The sequence below is a fragment of the Lynx rufus genome, unplaced genomic scaffold, assembly GCF_022079265.1.
Source record: "Lynx rufus isolate CCGP_SWC_20201006 ecotype Redwood Valley unplaced genomic scaffold, mLynRuf1.p SCAF_9, whole genome shotgun sequence".
In the NCBI taxonomy this organism is placed as follows: Eukaryota; Metazoa; Chordata; class Mammalia; order Carnivora; family Felidae; genus Lynx; species Lynx rufus.
In genome coordinates this window covers 107,072,266-107,088,772 of record NW_025814897.1, presented here as the reverse complement: position 1 = coordinate 107,088,772, position 16,507 = coordinate 107,072,266, and the positions used below count along the sequence as shown (strand labels likewise).

General features: G+C 49.7%; 1 protein-coding gene across 2 annotated transcripts; it reads left to right on the top strand.

Moving 5' to 3' along the window:
- Positions 1 to 1,035: 1,035 nt before the first annotated feature.
- SLC22A6 (solute carrier family 22 member 6) lies at positions 1,036 to 8,221 on the top strand. Of its 2 annotated transcripts, none has more exons than XM_047072385.1 (10): positions 1,036 to 1,404; positions 1,771 to 1,874; positions 2,112 to 2,266; positions 3,510 to 3,678; positions 4,109 to 4,232; positions 4,389 to 4,504; positions 5,580 to 5,794; positions 5,895 to 6,003; positions 7,865 to 7,936; positions 8,137 to 8,221. In XM_047072385.1, the coding sequence occupies exons 1-10, from the start codon at positions 1,036 to 1,038 to the stop codon at positions 8,219 to 8,221; spliced, it is 1,518 nt and encodes a 505-aa protein (XP_046928341.1). The 2 variants fall into 2 exon arrangements, with proteins under 2 accessions (XP_046928341.1, XP_046928340.1); XM_047072384.1 differs by having other exon boundaries at positions 7,733 to 7,936.
- The last annotated feature ends 8,286 nt before the right edge of the window (positions 8,222 to 16,507 follow it).

Sequence of the window (16,507 nt, the reverse complement as noted above, 5' to 3'; positions counted from 1 at the left end):
ACCAAAGACTGGAGTTGCCAGTTTTAGCATATAAGAAACAGGACGCCCAGGGGCACCCAGGTGGCTCAGTCGGTTAAGCATCTGACTCTTGATTTCGGCTCGGGTCATGATCTCATATGGCTCGTGAGTTCACGCCTGGTGTAGGGCTCCGAGCTGATAATGCGGGACTTGCTTGGGATTCTCCCTCTCCTTGTTTCTCTGCCCCTCCCCTGCTCGCTCTCTCTTTCTCTCTCACACACAAAATAAATAAATAAACTTTTAAAAAATTAACAAATACAGGATGCCCAGTTAAATCTGAATTTCAGATCAATGAATGATTTTTATAAGTATGTCCCATGTAATACTAGGGATATACTTACACTAAAATAAGACGCATGTGTTGATCTGAAACTGGGAGTCCTGTATTTTCTCTGGCAACTCTTCCCCAAGACAGACTGCTTGGATCGTGTCCACTAAAAAGGAAAAAAGTCCCCTCAAGAGGCCACCACACTTCCCAGAGCCCAGTCTTCTCCCTAAAAGGAAGACAGTAAGGTCCCACCTGGCCCCTGCCACCCCCCAGGTGCCTAGACAGGCCCTCCCAGTCCATCCCCTCTCACCACTCCTGCCCCGGTCCACTCTCCTGCCCTTTATACCCACTTGGAGAATTTCCACTGACATAAGGATACTCAGGGGGTTAATCCTTCTGATACCAAGTCACACGTTAACTCATTCCCTCCAGGCCAAGGATTAAATCCTGTCCATGTAGGGGTCAGGGCTTCTGCAGACCCTGAGAGCAAAGCACCCCACCCCCAAGTGAGGGGAGGCTCGAGGGAAAGGGAGGGACAGAACACAGGGAGAGAGAGAAGGAAGGAGGGGCCGCCAGCCGGGTTCCTGTCCCCCCACAGAGCCAGCTCAGATTCGGCTCTAGGAACAAGTCAGCCACAGAAGCGGCGGCAGCTTCTCTCCTCCAGCTAAGGACAGCAGGCACACAGACGCACGGACAGAGGTGCTAGGCGGAAGTCCTCAGCCCCCAGCCGTTCTGCTGGGCCTGGCCCCATGGCCTTCAACGACCTCCTGCAGCAGGTGGGGGGTGTCGGCCGCTTCCAGCAGATCCAGGTCACTCTGGTGGTCCTCCCCCTGCTCCTGATGGCCTCCCACAACACGCTGCAGAACTTCACCGCGGCCATCCCCACCCACCACTGCCGCCCGCCCGCCGAGGCCAACTTCAGCCAGGACGGGGGGCTGGAGGCCTGGCTGCCCCGGGACAGACAGGGGCAGCCCGAGTCCTGCCTCCGCTTCACCGTCCCCCGGCGGGGACCACCCTTTCCCAACAGCACAGACGCCAACAGCACGGGGGCCACAGAGCCCTGCACCAACGGCTGGATCTATGACAACAGCACCTTCCCCTCCACCATCGTGACTGAGGTGAGGAAACCCGGGACCCCCCTGCTCTGTGTGACAACCAGACTTGCCTTCCCCACTGAGACAGACAGACAGATGCTTCCGCGCACACGCACACACACGCACACACACGCACACACCTGTCTCAGATTTTCCAGAGACCAAGATGGGAAGATAAAGAAAGAGGTTCAAGATGGGGGCCTTTGTAGAAAAGGGGGATATCAGAGTCCAGGGAAGTCTCTCAGCTACCGGGACTGGGGAAACAAACGGGGACGGGGAGTGTCAGGGAAGGGGCTGACGCAGGTCTCAGAGGGCCAGCCCAAGGGACGGGAAGGGGAGCCTTGCAGCCCAGGCTCGTCTCTGCCTGACCCTTGCCCCCTCTCCCCACAGTGGGACCTCGTGTGCTCTAACAGGGCCTTACGCCAGCTGGCCCAGTCCTTGTACATGGTAGGGGTGCTTCTTGGAGCCATGGTGTTTGGGTACCTGGCAGACAGGTCAGTCCTGGGTAGAGCCAAGGGGCCGGGCTGGGCCCCGGGCCTCGGCTGGGTTCACGGGAACCAAGTGGGAAGTCGGCCTTACCACCCAGGGGCTGGTTTGAGGACCTTCGGGGCCAGCCTCGTGATACCGCACAGGTCCTCAAAAGACCAAGGCAAACGCTCCTCTCCCTACCCAGCCTGGAACCATCAATCCTCAGGACCCCTACTGCTGTTCTCCCCTCCTTCCCCCCACAGGCTGGGCCGCCGGAAGGTGCTGATCTTGAACTACCTGCAGACAGCCGTGTCAGGCACCTGTGCAGCCTTCGCTCCCAACTTCTCTGTCTACTGTGCCTTCCGGCTCCTCTCGGGCATGTCGCTGGCTAGCATCGCCCTCAACTGCATGACACTGAGTGAGGGATGCTGGGAGGGCAGGGCGGGTCCCCACTCACTCACCTCTGACCACCCAACCCAGCAGCCACTTTCCAGCTTCCTCTCCCGGCTCCCCCCACCCCGGTCCTGCCGTTCCCACTCCTGAATCCTCCCTGCCCTCTTTTGGGTGGCCAACATAAGAGCCTTCTTCTCGAACTCCTGACCTCTCATTCAGACACAATCGCAAACTCCATTTTTTTAGGGCCAGGAGGTTCCCATGAATGACTGAAGCAGACTGGGTACAAGAGGGATTAGGGAACGGTGAGGACTGTACCCAAAGGAGAGTCGCATCCCCATCTGGAGGGGCCAGGGCCACTCAGCTGCTCTAGCCAGAAGGTTCAGGGCTGTCAGATCTCACTCCCTCCTCTTTATTAACGCAAAAATAGCCCCATTTTTTAATGTTGGAAATTAATTCCAATATTTTTAACACAGGTCAAGCCAGTATCGTGTAGACCAAACCCATTTAATGGACTGAGCGTGGTCTGTCCATGAACCATCAATGTGCTCCCTCCGTTAGGTCACTCCCTTTCCCCTGGTTCTCAGATAAAGAACCTGAGACTGGAGAGAAGGGAAAGGATTTGCCCAAGGGCATCCCTCGAGCCCAGAAGGGAATCTATGGATTGGAGGTCCTCTGGACTACAGGAATTAACCCGGGTGGGGCCAGGGCAGGACACCTAGAAAATTCAGCCCCCAAATCCAGTCTGTTTCCAAGTCATTGGCCCAGCAGCCGAATCAGGAGCCCACAAGGAACAAGGCTGGGCCTCATCAGACCCCAGCAGAGAGGTGGTCCGACTCCCCCCTTGACCCTCCCAGATGGAGAAAAGCCGCTGTCTCCTCCGAGCTGCTCTGGCCGCTGAATCGGCCCAGGCTGGGGAAAGCCAGAGGAGAGGCTGCTGTTGAGAGAGCACTGAATGGTCAGAGACGCTCTGAAGGGAAAAGGGGCCCTCGCCAGGACAGTAGGTCGGGGGGCAGCAAACCCCAGCAGCGGGGTGGAGGGAACAATTCCTAGGGATTCTAAACCCATCTCCCCATTCCTACGTCCGCCGAAAGTCCCCCACGCCCCCCATCAAGGAGCCCACCCTCATTAAATGTGTCTTCCACTGAGCCTTGGGACAGATGAAAGTTTGGGTGGAGAGAGGGGTCTCTGCCTGTCCCGCCCCCGGGGGGTCTCCATCCACCCGCAGCCCAGCCAGATGCACCACTCTGTTCTAACCCTCTTTCCAGGTTTGGAGTGGTTGCCCATCCACACGCGGGCTTGTGGGGGCACCCTGATAGGCTACGTCTACAGCCTGGGCCAGTTCCTCCTGGCCGGTGTGGCTTATGCTGTGCCCCACTGGCGCCACCTGCAGCTGCTGGTCTCCGTGCCTTTCTTCGCCTTCTTCATCTACTCCTGGTGTGTGGGGCCCAGGGTGGGCAGGGCTGCAAAGGAGCCCAGAGGGCTGCAAGGGACAAGACATCCCCCAGATCTCACACGCGCTACCCCACAGAATCAGAGAAGGTCACACCTAGACCAGTGCCTCTGAGGCTGTGCAAGGAAGGACCTGCCCTGGGTATCTGGTTCTTCGGCTTCCCCCGGCTCTCCAGCCTGCCTGCACTGCTCTCTTTACTCGGCGCCCAAAAGCTGAGCTCCTGAGTCGGGGAATGAGTCATCACCGAGCTGGACACTGCTTTGTGGTCTTAGCGGAAGGGATCTGGCCAAACCTCTGGGTTCCCAGCCTTAAAAGAAATCCCACTGCAGGCCCCTGGGAAGCCCACCCCCTGCCCCCAGCCCAGCAGACTAGAACTGAAGCCACCTTGACCCCTAGCCTCACCCCGGCTCCCAGGTTCTTCATCGAGTCTGCCCGCTGGCACTCCTCCTCTGGGAGGCTAGACCTCACCTTGAAGACCCTGCAGAGAGTGGCCTGGATCAATGGGAAGCGGGAAGAGGGGACCAAGCTAAGTATGGAGGTAAGACCCCCCCCCCACAAGACCTCCTGTGACACCCTACCAGGATTCCACCCTCAAACCCTGAACTCAGGTCCCAGAGGGCTTTCCTGAGTAAGGGGTTAGGCTGGGAGGAGCTTCTGGAGGAGTCCAGGCCCTGAGCCCTGCCCATCCTGGCAGGTGCTCCGGGCCAGTCTGCAGAAGGAGCTGACCATGGGCAAAGGCCAGGCATCCGCCCTGGAGTTGCTGCGCTGCCCCACCCTTCGCCACCTCTTCCTCTGCCTCTCCATGCTGTGGTAGGCCCAGACAGACCTAGTGGCAAAGAGATAGAGAGACAGCCTGAGAGACGAAAGGCTGGCTGGGGAGAGAGAGTGGATGTAATGAGTGGAAGAAGCCAGGCAAAAGGGAGGAAAAGTCAGCACACCTGCCGTGAGGGGCGGCAAGCCTCCACCAGGGACAGTCTTAAAGAACGAGATGACCTCCAGCCTCAGTTCAACCCTGGTCCCCACACTGGCCATCCATCTCTCCGTCTTCCCCTTTTACCAACTCTGTTCCAGTATGGAAACACCTCATCAGGAGTGGTCACCCCCAGAGTCCATAGAATTATACCACAAAGGCAAAGACCCGTCTGGCTTACAAAACATTTGGAGACTTTCCTGGCCCAGCAGCGCCTGCCAGAGACACAAACGTGGGCAATAAGATGCCCAAAACTCGTCTCCAAAAGTAACACTCTGGCCAAGGCCGATCCCAGCCAAAAATGTTCCTTTCCCGTTGCAACGTTCCCCATTATTCCTCTGATGTGCTACCTTCCTGATGCCGCCAACAGCAATCCCATGATAGTTAGAAGCACGCTCCACATTTCCACCGACGAATTCTCTGGGTTCCAATTTGGGATTTACTCCCGGTTGCAGGTCCTATCCAATCACCCAAGCTTCATTTCGTGGGCTCTTGACTTCTTAAGAAGCACCCATCCCAGAACCATCCCAGAACCATGCACAGGTCTGCAAAGCTCTGACCTCCCCCCCGACACCTTGACCCTGAAAGATACGGCTTGAAAGTCCACCTGCCCTTGGGCCAGTAGCAACAGATAAGATAAAGACTAAAACTAAGTAAATCTTAACATGACGACTAAGCCAAAACCCCCTAATACACCGGGGACTCTAGTTAGCAGAAGATGGAGAAAGCTGGGGTATTGGAGAACTACCCCCCACTTCCACGAAATACATACTAAATGTCTGACGAAATATTAGCCAAGGCAGATTCCAGCTTCTTAAGCAGGGCACCCAGTGTGGCTCGCCCCCATTTTGAATGAGCACCCCCTCTTTTATGCCTTCCTGACAAACTCCACACCCCTCCCCCCCTCCCCACTAGGTTTGCAACTAGTTTTGCCTACTATGGGCTGGTTATGGACCTGCAGGGCTTTGGGGTCAGCATCTACCTAATCCAGGTGATTTTTGGTGCTGTGGACCTGCCTGCCAAGCTCGTGGGCTTCCTTGTCATCAACTCTCTGGGCCGCCGGCCTGCCCAGATGGCCTCCCTGCTGCTGGCAGGCATCTGCATCCTGGTCAATGGGGTGATACCCCAGGGTGAGCACCCAAGAGTACCTTGGCCCTTCATCTTTAGCCCTATCCCCAGATTCTCAGCCCCTACTCCCGAGCTCCCACTGACTCCCTCCTTTCTCGCCAGATCAGTCCATGGTCCGAACCTCCCTTGCCGTTCTGGGGAAAGGCTGCCTGGCTACCGCCTTCAACTGCATCTTCCTATACACTGGGGAGCTGTACCCCACGGTGATCCGGTGAGTGGGAGGGGGCTTGGGACAAGACTTTCCCTCGCGCATAGGTCAGACCCCAGAGCACCATCCGGAATGCCATGGCCCAAGGCCCGTCACAGCACTCATCCAGGCAGGGCATGTATCAGCCACTCGGTACACGCTCCATGGCTAACGCAGGTGTCCCTGCCCACTAAGCCCTTACCCGATCCAAGGAAAAGCTCTCCAAAGGAGCAGGGCAGAACAGACAGCCAAGAAGTCACATGTCACGGGGCAATCGAGTGAAGCTCCACCTTGATCTCCAAGGCACAAGTTAGAAGCTGCCACCAATTCTTAATCTCATCTATAAACCAAGTGGTCCATCTGAAACCAAAGACCAAACAGGAGAGTTCTTTCTTATCACAAGGGCCACATTTTTTTGTTTAATTTTTTTTTTCAACGTTTATTTATTTTTGGGACAGAGAGAGAGACAGAGCATGAACGGGGGAGGGGCAGAGAGAGAGGGAGACACAGAGGGAAACAGGCTCCAGGCTCCGAGCCATCAGCCCAGAGCCCGACGCGGGGCTCGAACTCCCGGACCGCGAGATCGTGACCCGGCTGAAGTCGGACGCCCAACCGACTGCGCCACCCAGGCGCCCCACAAGGGCCACATTTAATAAGGGTGGCGCTTGGTAGCCGTACGGATACACGGAGCACTGCTTTCGGAGTGCCACAATTGGGGAGCGGGGCCGGGCATTTTTGCATTAAGAAACAAGAAACACGTGTCTGTTTTAAGAACGGGATGCAAAATTCGCAAGAGGTCAAAGAAAGGCCAGGCTGCCCTAGGCTACTCGGAACCAGCAGGGTCATGGTCACCGTCCTGTGCCTGCATGGGACTTCAGGGGAACAAGCAACAGTAGAAAGCACTCACTATGTGCCAGGCACCGTCTTAACCTTTTTGACAAATATCAACTCATTTCGTCCTCAGAGCAAGCCTATAAGGTAGGTGCTATGGCTATTCCCATTTGATGAGTGAGAAAAGTGAGCCACAGAAAGGTTAGGTGATTTGCCCAAGGTCACACGGCTTGTAAGTGTGGAAGCTTGGATTTGAACTCAAGCACTTTGTCTCCTGAGTCAATGTTTTTAACCTCTGCTTTCATAGAGAAGGTTCTGAACATAGTCTCAGCGTGCAGTCTCCAGGTCCTCTCCCCTGGGGATTCTAATCCAACAGGACTGTTTGCTCCAGAGCAACTATAACTCAAAATCCACCCCCCCCACCCTGCCCCAGTGATCTGAGCACCACCGGCCTAACTGAACTGTCTGATTTGACAGCTCAGGAAACTGAGGCCCAGAGATGAAAAGGGACTCTTCCTAAGGTCACACAGCAGGTTAAGGGCCGAGGGGAAATTCAGTCTCCTGATTCTTTGGCCAGAGCCTTTCCCCACGTGTTTTTGGTTTTTATGGTTGTCTGTTGTTTTTTTTTTAATGTCCAAAACAGGGATGCCTGGCTGGCTCAGTCAGTAGGACATGCGACTCTTGATCTCGGGGTTGTGAGTTCAGGCCCCATGTGGGGTCCAATAAAGAAATAAATAAAATTATTAATAAAGAAATAATTATTTTTTAAAAAGATCTCCAAGACAAACGGCAAATTGGTTTGTCAGTCAAATGGGGGAAGAGACGAGGGACCAGGAGGCCTCAGCCTGAGCTGCCCTGACCCCCGCACCTCAGCATTCGTGCCAGAACAATGACTGACACCACCCCACCTTGGGCCCCACAGGCAGACAGGCTTGGGAATGGGCAGCACTATGGCCCGAGTGGGCAGCATCGTGAGCCCACTGGTGGGCATGACTGCTGAAATCTACCCCTCCGTGCCTCTCTTCATCTACGGTGCGGTCCCTGTGGCTGCCAGTGCTGTCACTGCCCTCCTGCCAGAGACCCTGGGCCAGCCACTGCCAGACACGGTGCAGGACGTGGAAAGCAGGTGGGAGCAGGGACTTACCCCAGGTCACGCACCCTAGACTCCTGGGGCTTCCGGCTCCTGGAAGCAGTAGATGTTTGGGGCAGAGAGATGGTAGCCGGGCACAGCTGAGTAGAGAACTCCCCGGAAGCCCCCGGCTCCTGGCCCTGGCCTGGAGGCTGCATACCCAGGACACCACTCTCCTGCCCCCCCCCCCCCAGGAGGAGAGGAAAGCCAAGACGGCAGCAGCAAGATCAGCAGAAGCAAATGGTCCCGCTCCAGGCTTCCGCACGAGAGAATGGACTCTGAGCACTGAGAAGGGACCTCACAGAGCCTAAAAGGAAGTGAGGGCCCCACGGGTCCTGAGCCACCCACTGGAGGAGGGGAAATGGCAGCCCAAGTGTCCAGGCTGTGGTTCAGGAAAGCACCTCCCAGGGGTCTCCCTCCGTGAATAGACTCCACCAAGACCACGTCATTAAAAGGTCCGTGTGCATCTCCTTTGGTCTCTGTCGTCTCAAATGTCATAGTCACTCCACATCAGCCAGTGGCCCAAAAGTTTATACCGTCCAATCCCTGCCCTCAACCTCCAGTATTTCATAAACCCTCCCCTGCCCCTACTTTCCACCCTCTTCCCTCCCTCCTTCTCTACCCTATTCAAATACTCCTATGAGTTTTTAATATCTTATGCTCCTCCCCTTCCCCCCTCCCAGTTTGGAAATTGACAAGGGACCGAATGGAAGCAGCCAATCAGAGGCTTTGTTTCAGGCTCCTCCCCCTCTGTGAGAGCAAATGGGAATCTCCTGCGGCAAAGAGGGAGAAAAAGGACCACAGACGCTGGCCCTTGATCCTCCAGATCCCAGCAGGGTCCAAACTCAAAACCAGCTTGTCACTTCCTGCCTTGCAGCTGGAGGTTCCGTCCACTAGCCACCCTAAGCCTTCCCACCACCCTTTGCGGATTTTCTTCGCTGGTCTGCCTCCGGCAGGCAGGAAGGGGAGACAAGGGAGGAGGGAAGGAGGAGGGTAGAACCGAGCCAGAGAGAGCCAGCACCAACTGCCACTTTGACGCCAGGCACTGCCCTAAGCACTTTGCATATACTGACTCGTTTAATCTTCCCAGTAACTTTCTAGAGATAAGTACTGTTTTTATCCCCCATTTGAGAAATGGGCACAGAGTGGTTAAGTCACTTGCCCAAATTCACACAGCTAGTAAATTGTGGAGTCAGGATTAGAACACAGACAATCCACCTCTGGAACGCATGCGCCTGACCCCCTCCACTGCCCAGGGCTATGAGGCACTGAGACTTTGGCCTCTTGCACCCCCAGGACTTGGCTTCTTCCCCTCCCTCCTGGACTGAAAGGAGAGAGAAGGATAAGGGGGAGTGGAAAAAGAATCCTGGTCAGAACCATGCAAAAGGAGGGATGGAAGGCAGTTTAGGGGTCACAGTCAGGAAAAGAGGAGGCTATCCGATCCCCTGTGTCGGCAAGGGAGCTCATTTCAAGGAAGTCCCGGGCGGTGGGAAAGACAGCCCTATTAGCGCCCCAGGTGGCAAGGGTCAGGGCACCAGCCATCCCCTCTTGCAAATGTGCCTTCTCAGTCATGTTTGTCCCCCTGGTTCATTGCCCATCACTCATTCCCCTGCAGCTGACTCAGCCCCTCCCCATCCCTCGGGGAAAGTCCACACCTCTGGAGTTGTACACATTGTCTTCCAGGTAAGACACAGGGCTCTAGCTGAGTCAGGGCAACCTGGAGAGGGGAGGTAACCCAGAGCTGCCCTGAAGAAGCCACAAAGCCCTGGGACGGCACACACCAGCTGCACGGAATCCATTTCCCCAGCTGCTGGCCAGGAACTTCCTGCGCTCACCCCATACCTTTGGCCAGACGGAACCTTACCTTCCTTCCATTTTTAAGTCACCAGCAGGTGACTTCTGGCCTGTCTCCTCAAGGAGTCATCTGTAGAACACTGGCTCACATCCCATCCTCTCACAGTGGCCCTGAGCCTGAGTTTTTATACTGTCACGCCTCCCTTCAGTGGTCTCAGATGTTGTCCCCAGTTTTGACCATAAGGTCCTATCATCGGCCAGCATTTGTAGGACCTTTGTGGCCACCCTCAGTTTCTCTATCTGCAGCTCTGAGCACTCCCTGGCCGGGAGGGTACACTCAGGAGGTTTCTCAACTGCATGGCCCTGGTAGACGGCTCACCAGAAGCCACCTTCCTTGGGCTCCACGCTTGTACCCCAGGACCCACCTCTACAACCCAGGCGTCGGCCCACACCAAGCCCCTTCACTTCTTTCCTTTCCCAAGAGTTTTCATGACCCCTCAGAGAATAGAGGCCCAATCAGTTCAGCTTTCATATCATGTGGAAAGCTGAATAATGGACCTCCAAAGGTGTCCACATTCTAATACCTGAAACCCGCGAATATGTTACCTTACATGGTAAAAGGGACTTTGCAAGTGCCATGAAGCTGAGGATCTTGACAGGGAAATACAAAGCAAAACCACAATGAGATACCACCTCACGCCTGTGAGAATGGCTAACATTAACAACAGATGTTGGTGAGGACGTGGAGAAAGAGGAACGCTTTTGCACTGCTGGTGGGAATGCAAACTGGGGCACCCACTCTGGAACACGGTATGGAGGTTCCTCCAAAAATTAAGAATAGAACTACCCTATGACCCAGGATTGCACTACTAGGTATTTATCCAAAGGATACAAAAATACTGATTCAAAGGGGCACATGTGCTCCAATGTTTATAGCAACACTATCAACAATAGCCAAAGTACGGGAAGAGCCCAAAGGCCCATCGACTGATGAATGGATAAAGAAGATGTGGTGTATAGATACAATGGAATATTACTCAGCCATGACAAAGAATGAAATCTTGCCCTTTGCAACTACATGGACGGAACTGGAGGGTATTATGCTAAGCGAAATAAGTCAGTCAGAGAAAGACAAATATACGATTTTACCCATATGTGGAATTTAAGAAACAAAACGGATGGACAGAGGGGAAGGGAAGCAAAAAGAAGATAAAAACCGAGAAGGGGACAAACCATAAGAGACTCTTAAATACAGAGAACAAACTGAGGTTGCTGGCGGGGTGTTGTGTGGGGGGATGGGCTAAATGGGTGATGGGCATTAAAGAGGGCACTTGTTGGGATGAGCACTGTAAGCGATGAATCACTACATTCTATTCCTGAAATCATTAGTACCCTATATGTTAACCAATTTGGGCTTAAACTTTTTTAAAAAGCTAAGGATTTTGAGATGGGGAGATTATCCTGGATTATCTGGGTTGGCCTAATGTGATCATAGGAGAGGGAGGCAGGAGACCAGAGTAGGTAATAGGAGATCTGACAACAGAAACCAAAGTTTGGAGTGGTACAAGAAGGAACAACAAGCCAAGAAAGACAAGCTGATAAAGACAAGGACATGGCTTCTCCTCTGAAGCTTCCAGAAGAAACAAAGCCTTGCCAATACATTGATTTTAGATTTATGATTTCTAGAACTATAAGAAAATTGATTTGTGCTGCTCTAATCCACCAAGTCTGTGACTTGTTGCAAGAGCAGTTGGAAACTAATGCACATCCCTTATTCTCAGACGCCTCCAGGGTGTCAAACTGGCCCATAGAGGTTTTGTTTTCTCATGAGTGACTTTTTTGGTGGAGATAGGGTTTTACTGTCTAGATCACCATAGGCCTCACCACTCCCTATTGTCCTATACCTGGTCAGAATCACACATTTATAATACCATACGGTCCTTGTAGCTACTAAGTTTGGAACTCCTAGACTGCTCTCTGTTAAACTCCCAACTCACTTTTATATGAATTTAAAATTATGGGAAAGATTTTTGTCCCAGGGATAGGAAGCAAAAGAAAAGCACTGGATGGACCCCATTGCCCCATTGTTCCTCCTCTTTCAAGAAAACCATCTAATGATGTTCTCTGAGATGTAGTCATAGCTCACGTTGTAGTCATAGAACTGTAGCTGACTCTATTGCAAAAAGCTGGAGTCATAAGCTAGACGAAATTGAGGCTCAGTTTCCCTGACCAGCTCTAGTGAGCTCTCTTCCTGCTTCTTCTAAACTCTTTCCCCAAGAGAAGCCTATACCCAGGAGCCAAGTTCCATCTGAGCCACACACATAGAAGAAACCAAACAGTCTGTTAGTGCCTCAATTGGTCAGGGTTTAGATTTAGATGGTAGACAATGTTGGGTCTGGATGGGATGTTCGGAACTGTGGCAGCCATCTTGTGACCCAGCAGGGAAACCAGAGCAAGGATTAAGGCAACAATTGAGAGTGACGTTGTGGAAAGATGAAACTAACCTGAGGTTTGATGATGTCACTGAGCCACTGACTTAACCAATCTTGAAGTCACCTACCTCTACTCTAATTGTTAAGTGTAGGAATTTAAATGTAAATCCTCCTTCCTCTTTAAGCCATTGTGAATTGATTTTTCTGTGATCTACAGTTAAAGATAGCAACTGGAAAAAAAAATTTTTAATAAAATAAAAAAAGATATCAACTGGCCCCTGGGTGGTTCAGTCAGTTAAGTGTTTAACTCTTGATTTCAGCTCAGATATTAAAATTTTTTTAATGTTTTTATTTATTTTTGAGAGAGAATGAGCAGGGGAGGGGCAGAGAGAGAGGCAGACACAGAATCTGAAGCAGGCTTCAGGTTCTGAGCTGTCAGCACAGAGCTGGACACAGGGCTCAAGCTCACCAGCTGTGAGATCATGACCCGAGCCGAAGTCGACGCTCAACCAACTGAGCCACCCAGGTGCCCCTCAGCTCAGATCTTGATCTCAGGGTGGTTAGTTCAAGTCCCAGGTTGGGCTCCATGCTGGGTGTGGAGGCTACTTTAAAAAAAAAAAAGACATCTTAATTAATATATTTTTTACAACTTTATTGAAATATAATAGACAATTAGTTGCTCATATTTATGGTGTACATTTTGATGAGTTTTAACAGAGGCATACACCCATGAAACTATCAACACAATCAAGATAATAAACATATCCATCACTACCAAAAGTGTACTCGTGGGGCACCTGGGTGGCTCAGTCTGTTACGTGTCTGACTCTTGATTTCAGCTCAGGTCATGATCTCACTATTCGTGAGTTGAACTCCTGCATTTGGGGTCTGAGCTGACAGCGTGGAGCTAATCTGCTTGGGATCCTCTCTCTCTCTCTCTCTCTCTCTCTCTCTGCCCTTCGCCTGCTTATGCTCTCTCTCTCCCAAAATAAATAAACTTTTTTTAGAAAGTTTCCTCATGCCCTTTCTTTGTGTGGACATAGGCTTCCATTTCTCTTGAACAAATATCAAAGAACAGAATGGTAGGTAGTATATAAGGCAGTTGTTTAACTTTTTTTTTTAATTTTAGAGAGAGAGAGCACGCAAGCAGTGGAGAGGGGTAGAGGAAGAGAGAAGGAGAATCTTTTTTTTAATGTTTATTTATTTTTGAGAGAGGGGGCGGGGAGAGAATGAGCGGGGGAGGGGCAGAGAGAAAGGGAGACACAGAATCCAAAGCAGTCTCCAGACTCTGAGCTGTCAGCACACAGTCCGACACAGGGCTCGAGCCCACAAACCATGAGCTCATGACCTGGGCTGAAGTCGGACGTTTAACCAACTGAGCCATCCACACTCAGCATGGAGCCCAATGCAGGATTTGATCCCACATCCCTGGAATCATGACCCAGGCAGTCCTAAGAATAACCAATTTTCCGAAGTGGTTGTAACATTTCACATTCCTACCAGCAGTATATAAGAGTTGCAGTGGCTCCACATCTTGCCAAAACTTGGTATGATCTATACTTTAAATTTTAGCCACAGTAGTGAATGTGTGGTAGTACATTATTATACTTTTAATTTGCACTTCCCTAATGACTAATGGTGTTAAACAACTTTTCAGGTACTTATTTCCATTTAGATCTCTTCTTTGGTAAAGTATCTTCAAAAACGTTGCATGTTTTTAATTTAATTGTTTGATTTCTTATGATGGAGTTGAAAGATTTTTTTAATATATTCTAGAAACAAATCCTTTGCCAGTTACGTGTTTTGCAAACATTTTCTCCAAGTTTATAGCTTGCTTTTTCATTTTTATAACAGTGACTTTTGAATGGCAAAAATTTTAAATTTTTGATGAAGGCCAATTTACTGGTTTTTTTCTTTTATAGTTTATGCTTTTTTGTGCCTTATTTTTAAAATATTTGCCAAACTGAAGGACACTAAAATTTCCTCTTAAGTTTTCTTATATAAATGTTATAGTTTTTACTCTTACATTTATGCCTATGTTCCATTTTGAGGCATCTTTGTAAATAATGTGAGGAAAGAGGGCTGTGATGCATTGCCTTTTGCATATGGATATCCAACTGTTCCAGCAGCATTTGTTCAAAGATTTTTTTTCATCAATTAATTGTCTAGACATCTTGGTCAGAGATCAAATGGCCCTGTGTGTGGCTCTATTTCTGGACTTTCTATTCCATACCACTGATCTATTTATTTGTCTTTACATGAGTACCACACTGTCTTGATTATTGTGACTTTATAATTAGTCTTGAACACAGATAGTGTAGATCCTTTAACTCTGTTTCGCTCTTTCAAAGTTGCCTTGGCTAGTCTAGAGCCTTTGCATTTCCATATAAATTTTAAAATCAACTTGTAAATTTCTGCCCCAAAAAGCTGCTGCAATTTTGGTTTGTATTACATAAAATCCAGAGATCATATTGGAAATAATTGACATCTTTTTTCATGTTTATTTATTTATTTTGAGAGAGAGGGAGAGAGAGATCACAAAAGCGAGGAAGGAGCAGAGAGAGAGGGAGAGAGAGGATCCCAAGCAGGCTCCACGCTGTCAGCACAGAGCCCAATGCAAGGCTTGATCTCACAAACAGTGAGATCATGACCTGAGCCAAAATCAAGAGTCGGACTCTCAACTGATTGAGCTACCCAGGCACCCCGGAAATAATTGCTATCTTAACAATATATTTTTTTTAATATTTATTTTTTACAGAGAGAGAGAGAGAGACAGAGCATGAGCGGGGGAGGGGCAGTGAGAGAGGGAGACACAGAATCCGAAACAGGCTCCAGGCTCTGAGCCGTCAGCACAGAGCCCGACGCGGGGCTCAAACTCACAGACCACGAGATCATGACCTGAGCCGAAGTCAGACGCTCAACCAACTGAGCCACCCAGGCATCCCGCTATCTTAACGATATTAAATGTTCCAATCCATGATATAGTTCTCCATTTATTTAGATCTTTAACTTCTTTCAGCAATGTTTTGTAATTTTCAATGTCTAGGCCTTGCACATATTTTATCAAATTTATCCCTAAGCATTTTATGCAATTATTAATACTTTTATTTCAATTGTCCATTGCTACCATATGGATATACACTTGATTTTTGTATACTGACTTTGCATCCTGAAAATTTGCTAAGAGCACATTAGTCCCAGTAGCTCCTTTCGTAAATTCCTTAGGATTTTCGGTAAAAACAATCATATTGTCTGCAAATAAAGGCAGATTTCCATCTTCTTTCCTTTCTGGAAATCTTTCATTTATCTTACTTACATTATTACATTCCAATACAATGTTGAACAAAAGTGGTGGGAGTGAATATTCTTGTTTTTTTCCTGAACTTAGAAGGAAAACATTTAGTCTTTCACAATTAAGTATGATGTTAGCTATAGTTTTCCCACAAGTGTCGCTTATCATTTTGAAGAAGTTCTCTTTTATTCCTAGTTTGCTGAGATGTTGTGGATGTTGAATTTTGTCAAATGCTCTTTCTGCATCTATCGAAATGATCATACAGGTTTTTTTAGTCTATTTACATGATGAATTACATTAATTGATTATTTACAGTTAGATCCTACTATCCAGCAATCACACTACTACATATTTACCCAAAGGGTACAAAAAAACTGATTCAAAGTGTGTGTGTGTGTGTGTGTGTGTGATATTATTCAGCCATAAAAAAGAATGAAATCTTCCCATTTGCAACAATGTGGATGAAGCTAAAGTGTATTATGCTAAGCAAAATAAGTCAGTCAGAGAAAGACAAATACGATATGATTTCACTCATATATGGAATTTAAGACACAAAGCATCAAACTCTTGATTTCAGTTCAGGTCATGATCTCACAGTTGTAAGGTTGAGCCCTGCATCAAGGAGCCTGCTTGAGATTCTTTTTTTCTCCCTCTACCCCTCCCTCTGCCCCTTCCCCACTCACTCACACATGCTTGTGCTCTCTCTCTCGCTCTCTCTCTGAAAGAAAGAAAGAAAGAAAGAAAGAGAAGGAAAGAAAGAGAAAGAAAACAGATGAACATAGGGGGAGAAAAAGAGAGAGGGAAACTATAAAACAGACTCTTAACTCTAAAGAACAAACTGAGGGTTGCTGGAGGGGAGGGGGTGGGGGGATGGGTTAAATAGGTGATAGGGATTAAGGAGGACACTTGTGATGAGCTCTGGGTGTTATATGAGCCACTAAATTCTACTTCTGAAACTAACATTACACTATATGTTAACTAACCGGAATTTAAATTAAAGCTTCAAACAAAAAAAATAAATTAAATAAATAAAGTTAAATCAATTTTGCA

Bases quoted from the DNA above. Each gene is read 5' to 3' on its own strand.
- SLC22A6 (XM_047072384.1), top strand. From the start codon at position 1,036: ATGGCCTTCAACGACCTCCTGCAGCAGGTGGGGGGTGTCGGCCGCTTC. The intron at 5,795-5,894 runs GTGAGCACCCAA...CTTTCTCGCCAG, and splicing joins CAATGGGGTGATACCCCAGG to ATCAGTCCATGGTCCGAACC. The intron at 7,937-8,136 runs GTGGGAGCAGGG...CCCCCCCAGGAG, and splicing joins GTGCAGGACGTGGAAAGCAG to GAGAGGAAAGCCAAGACGGC.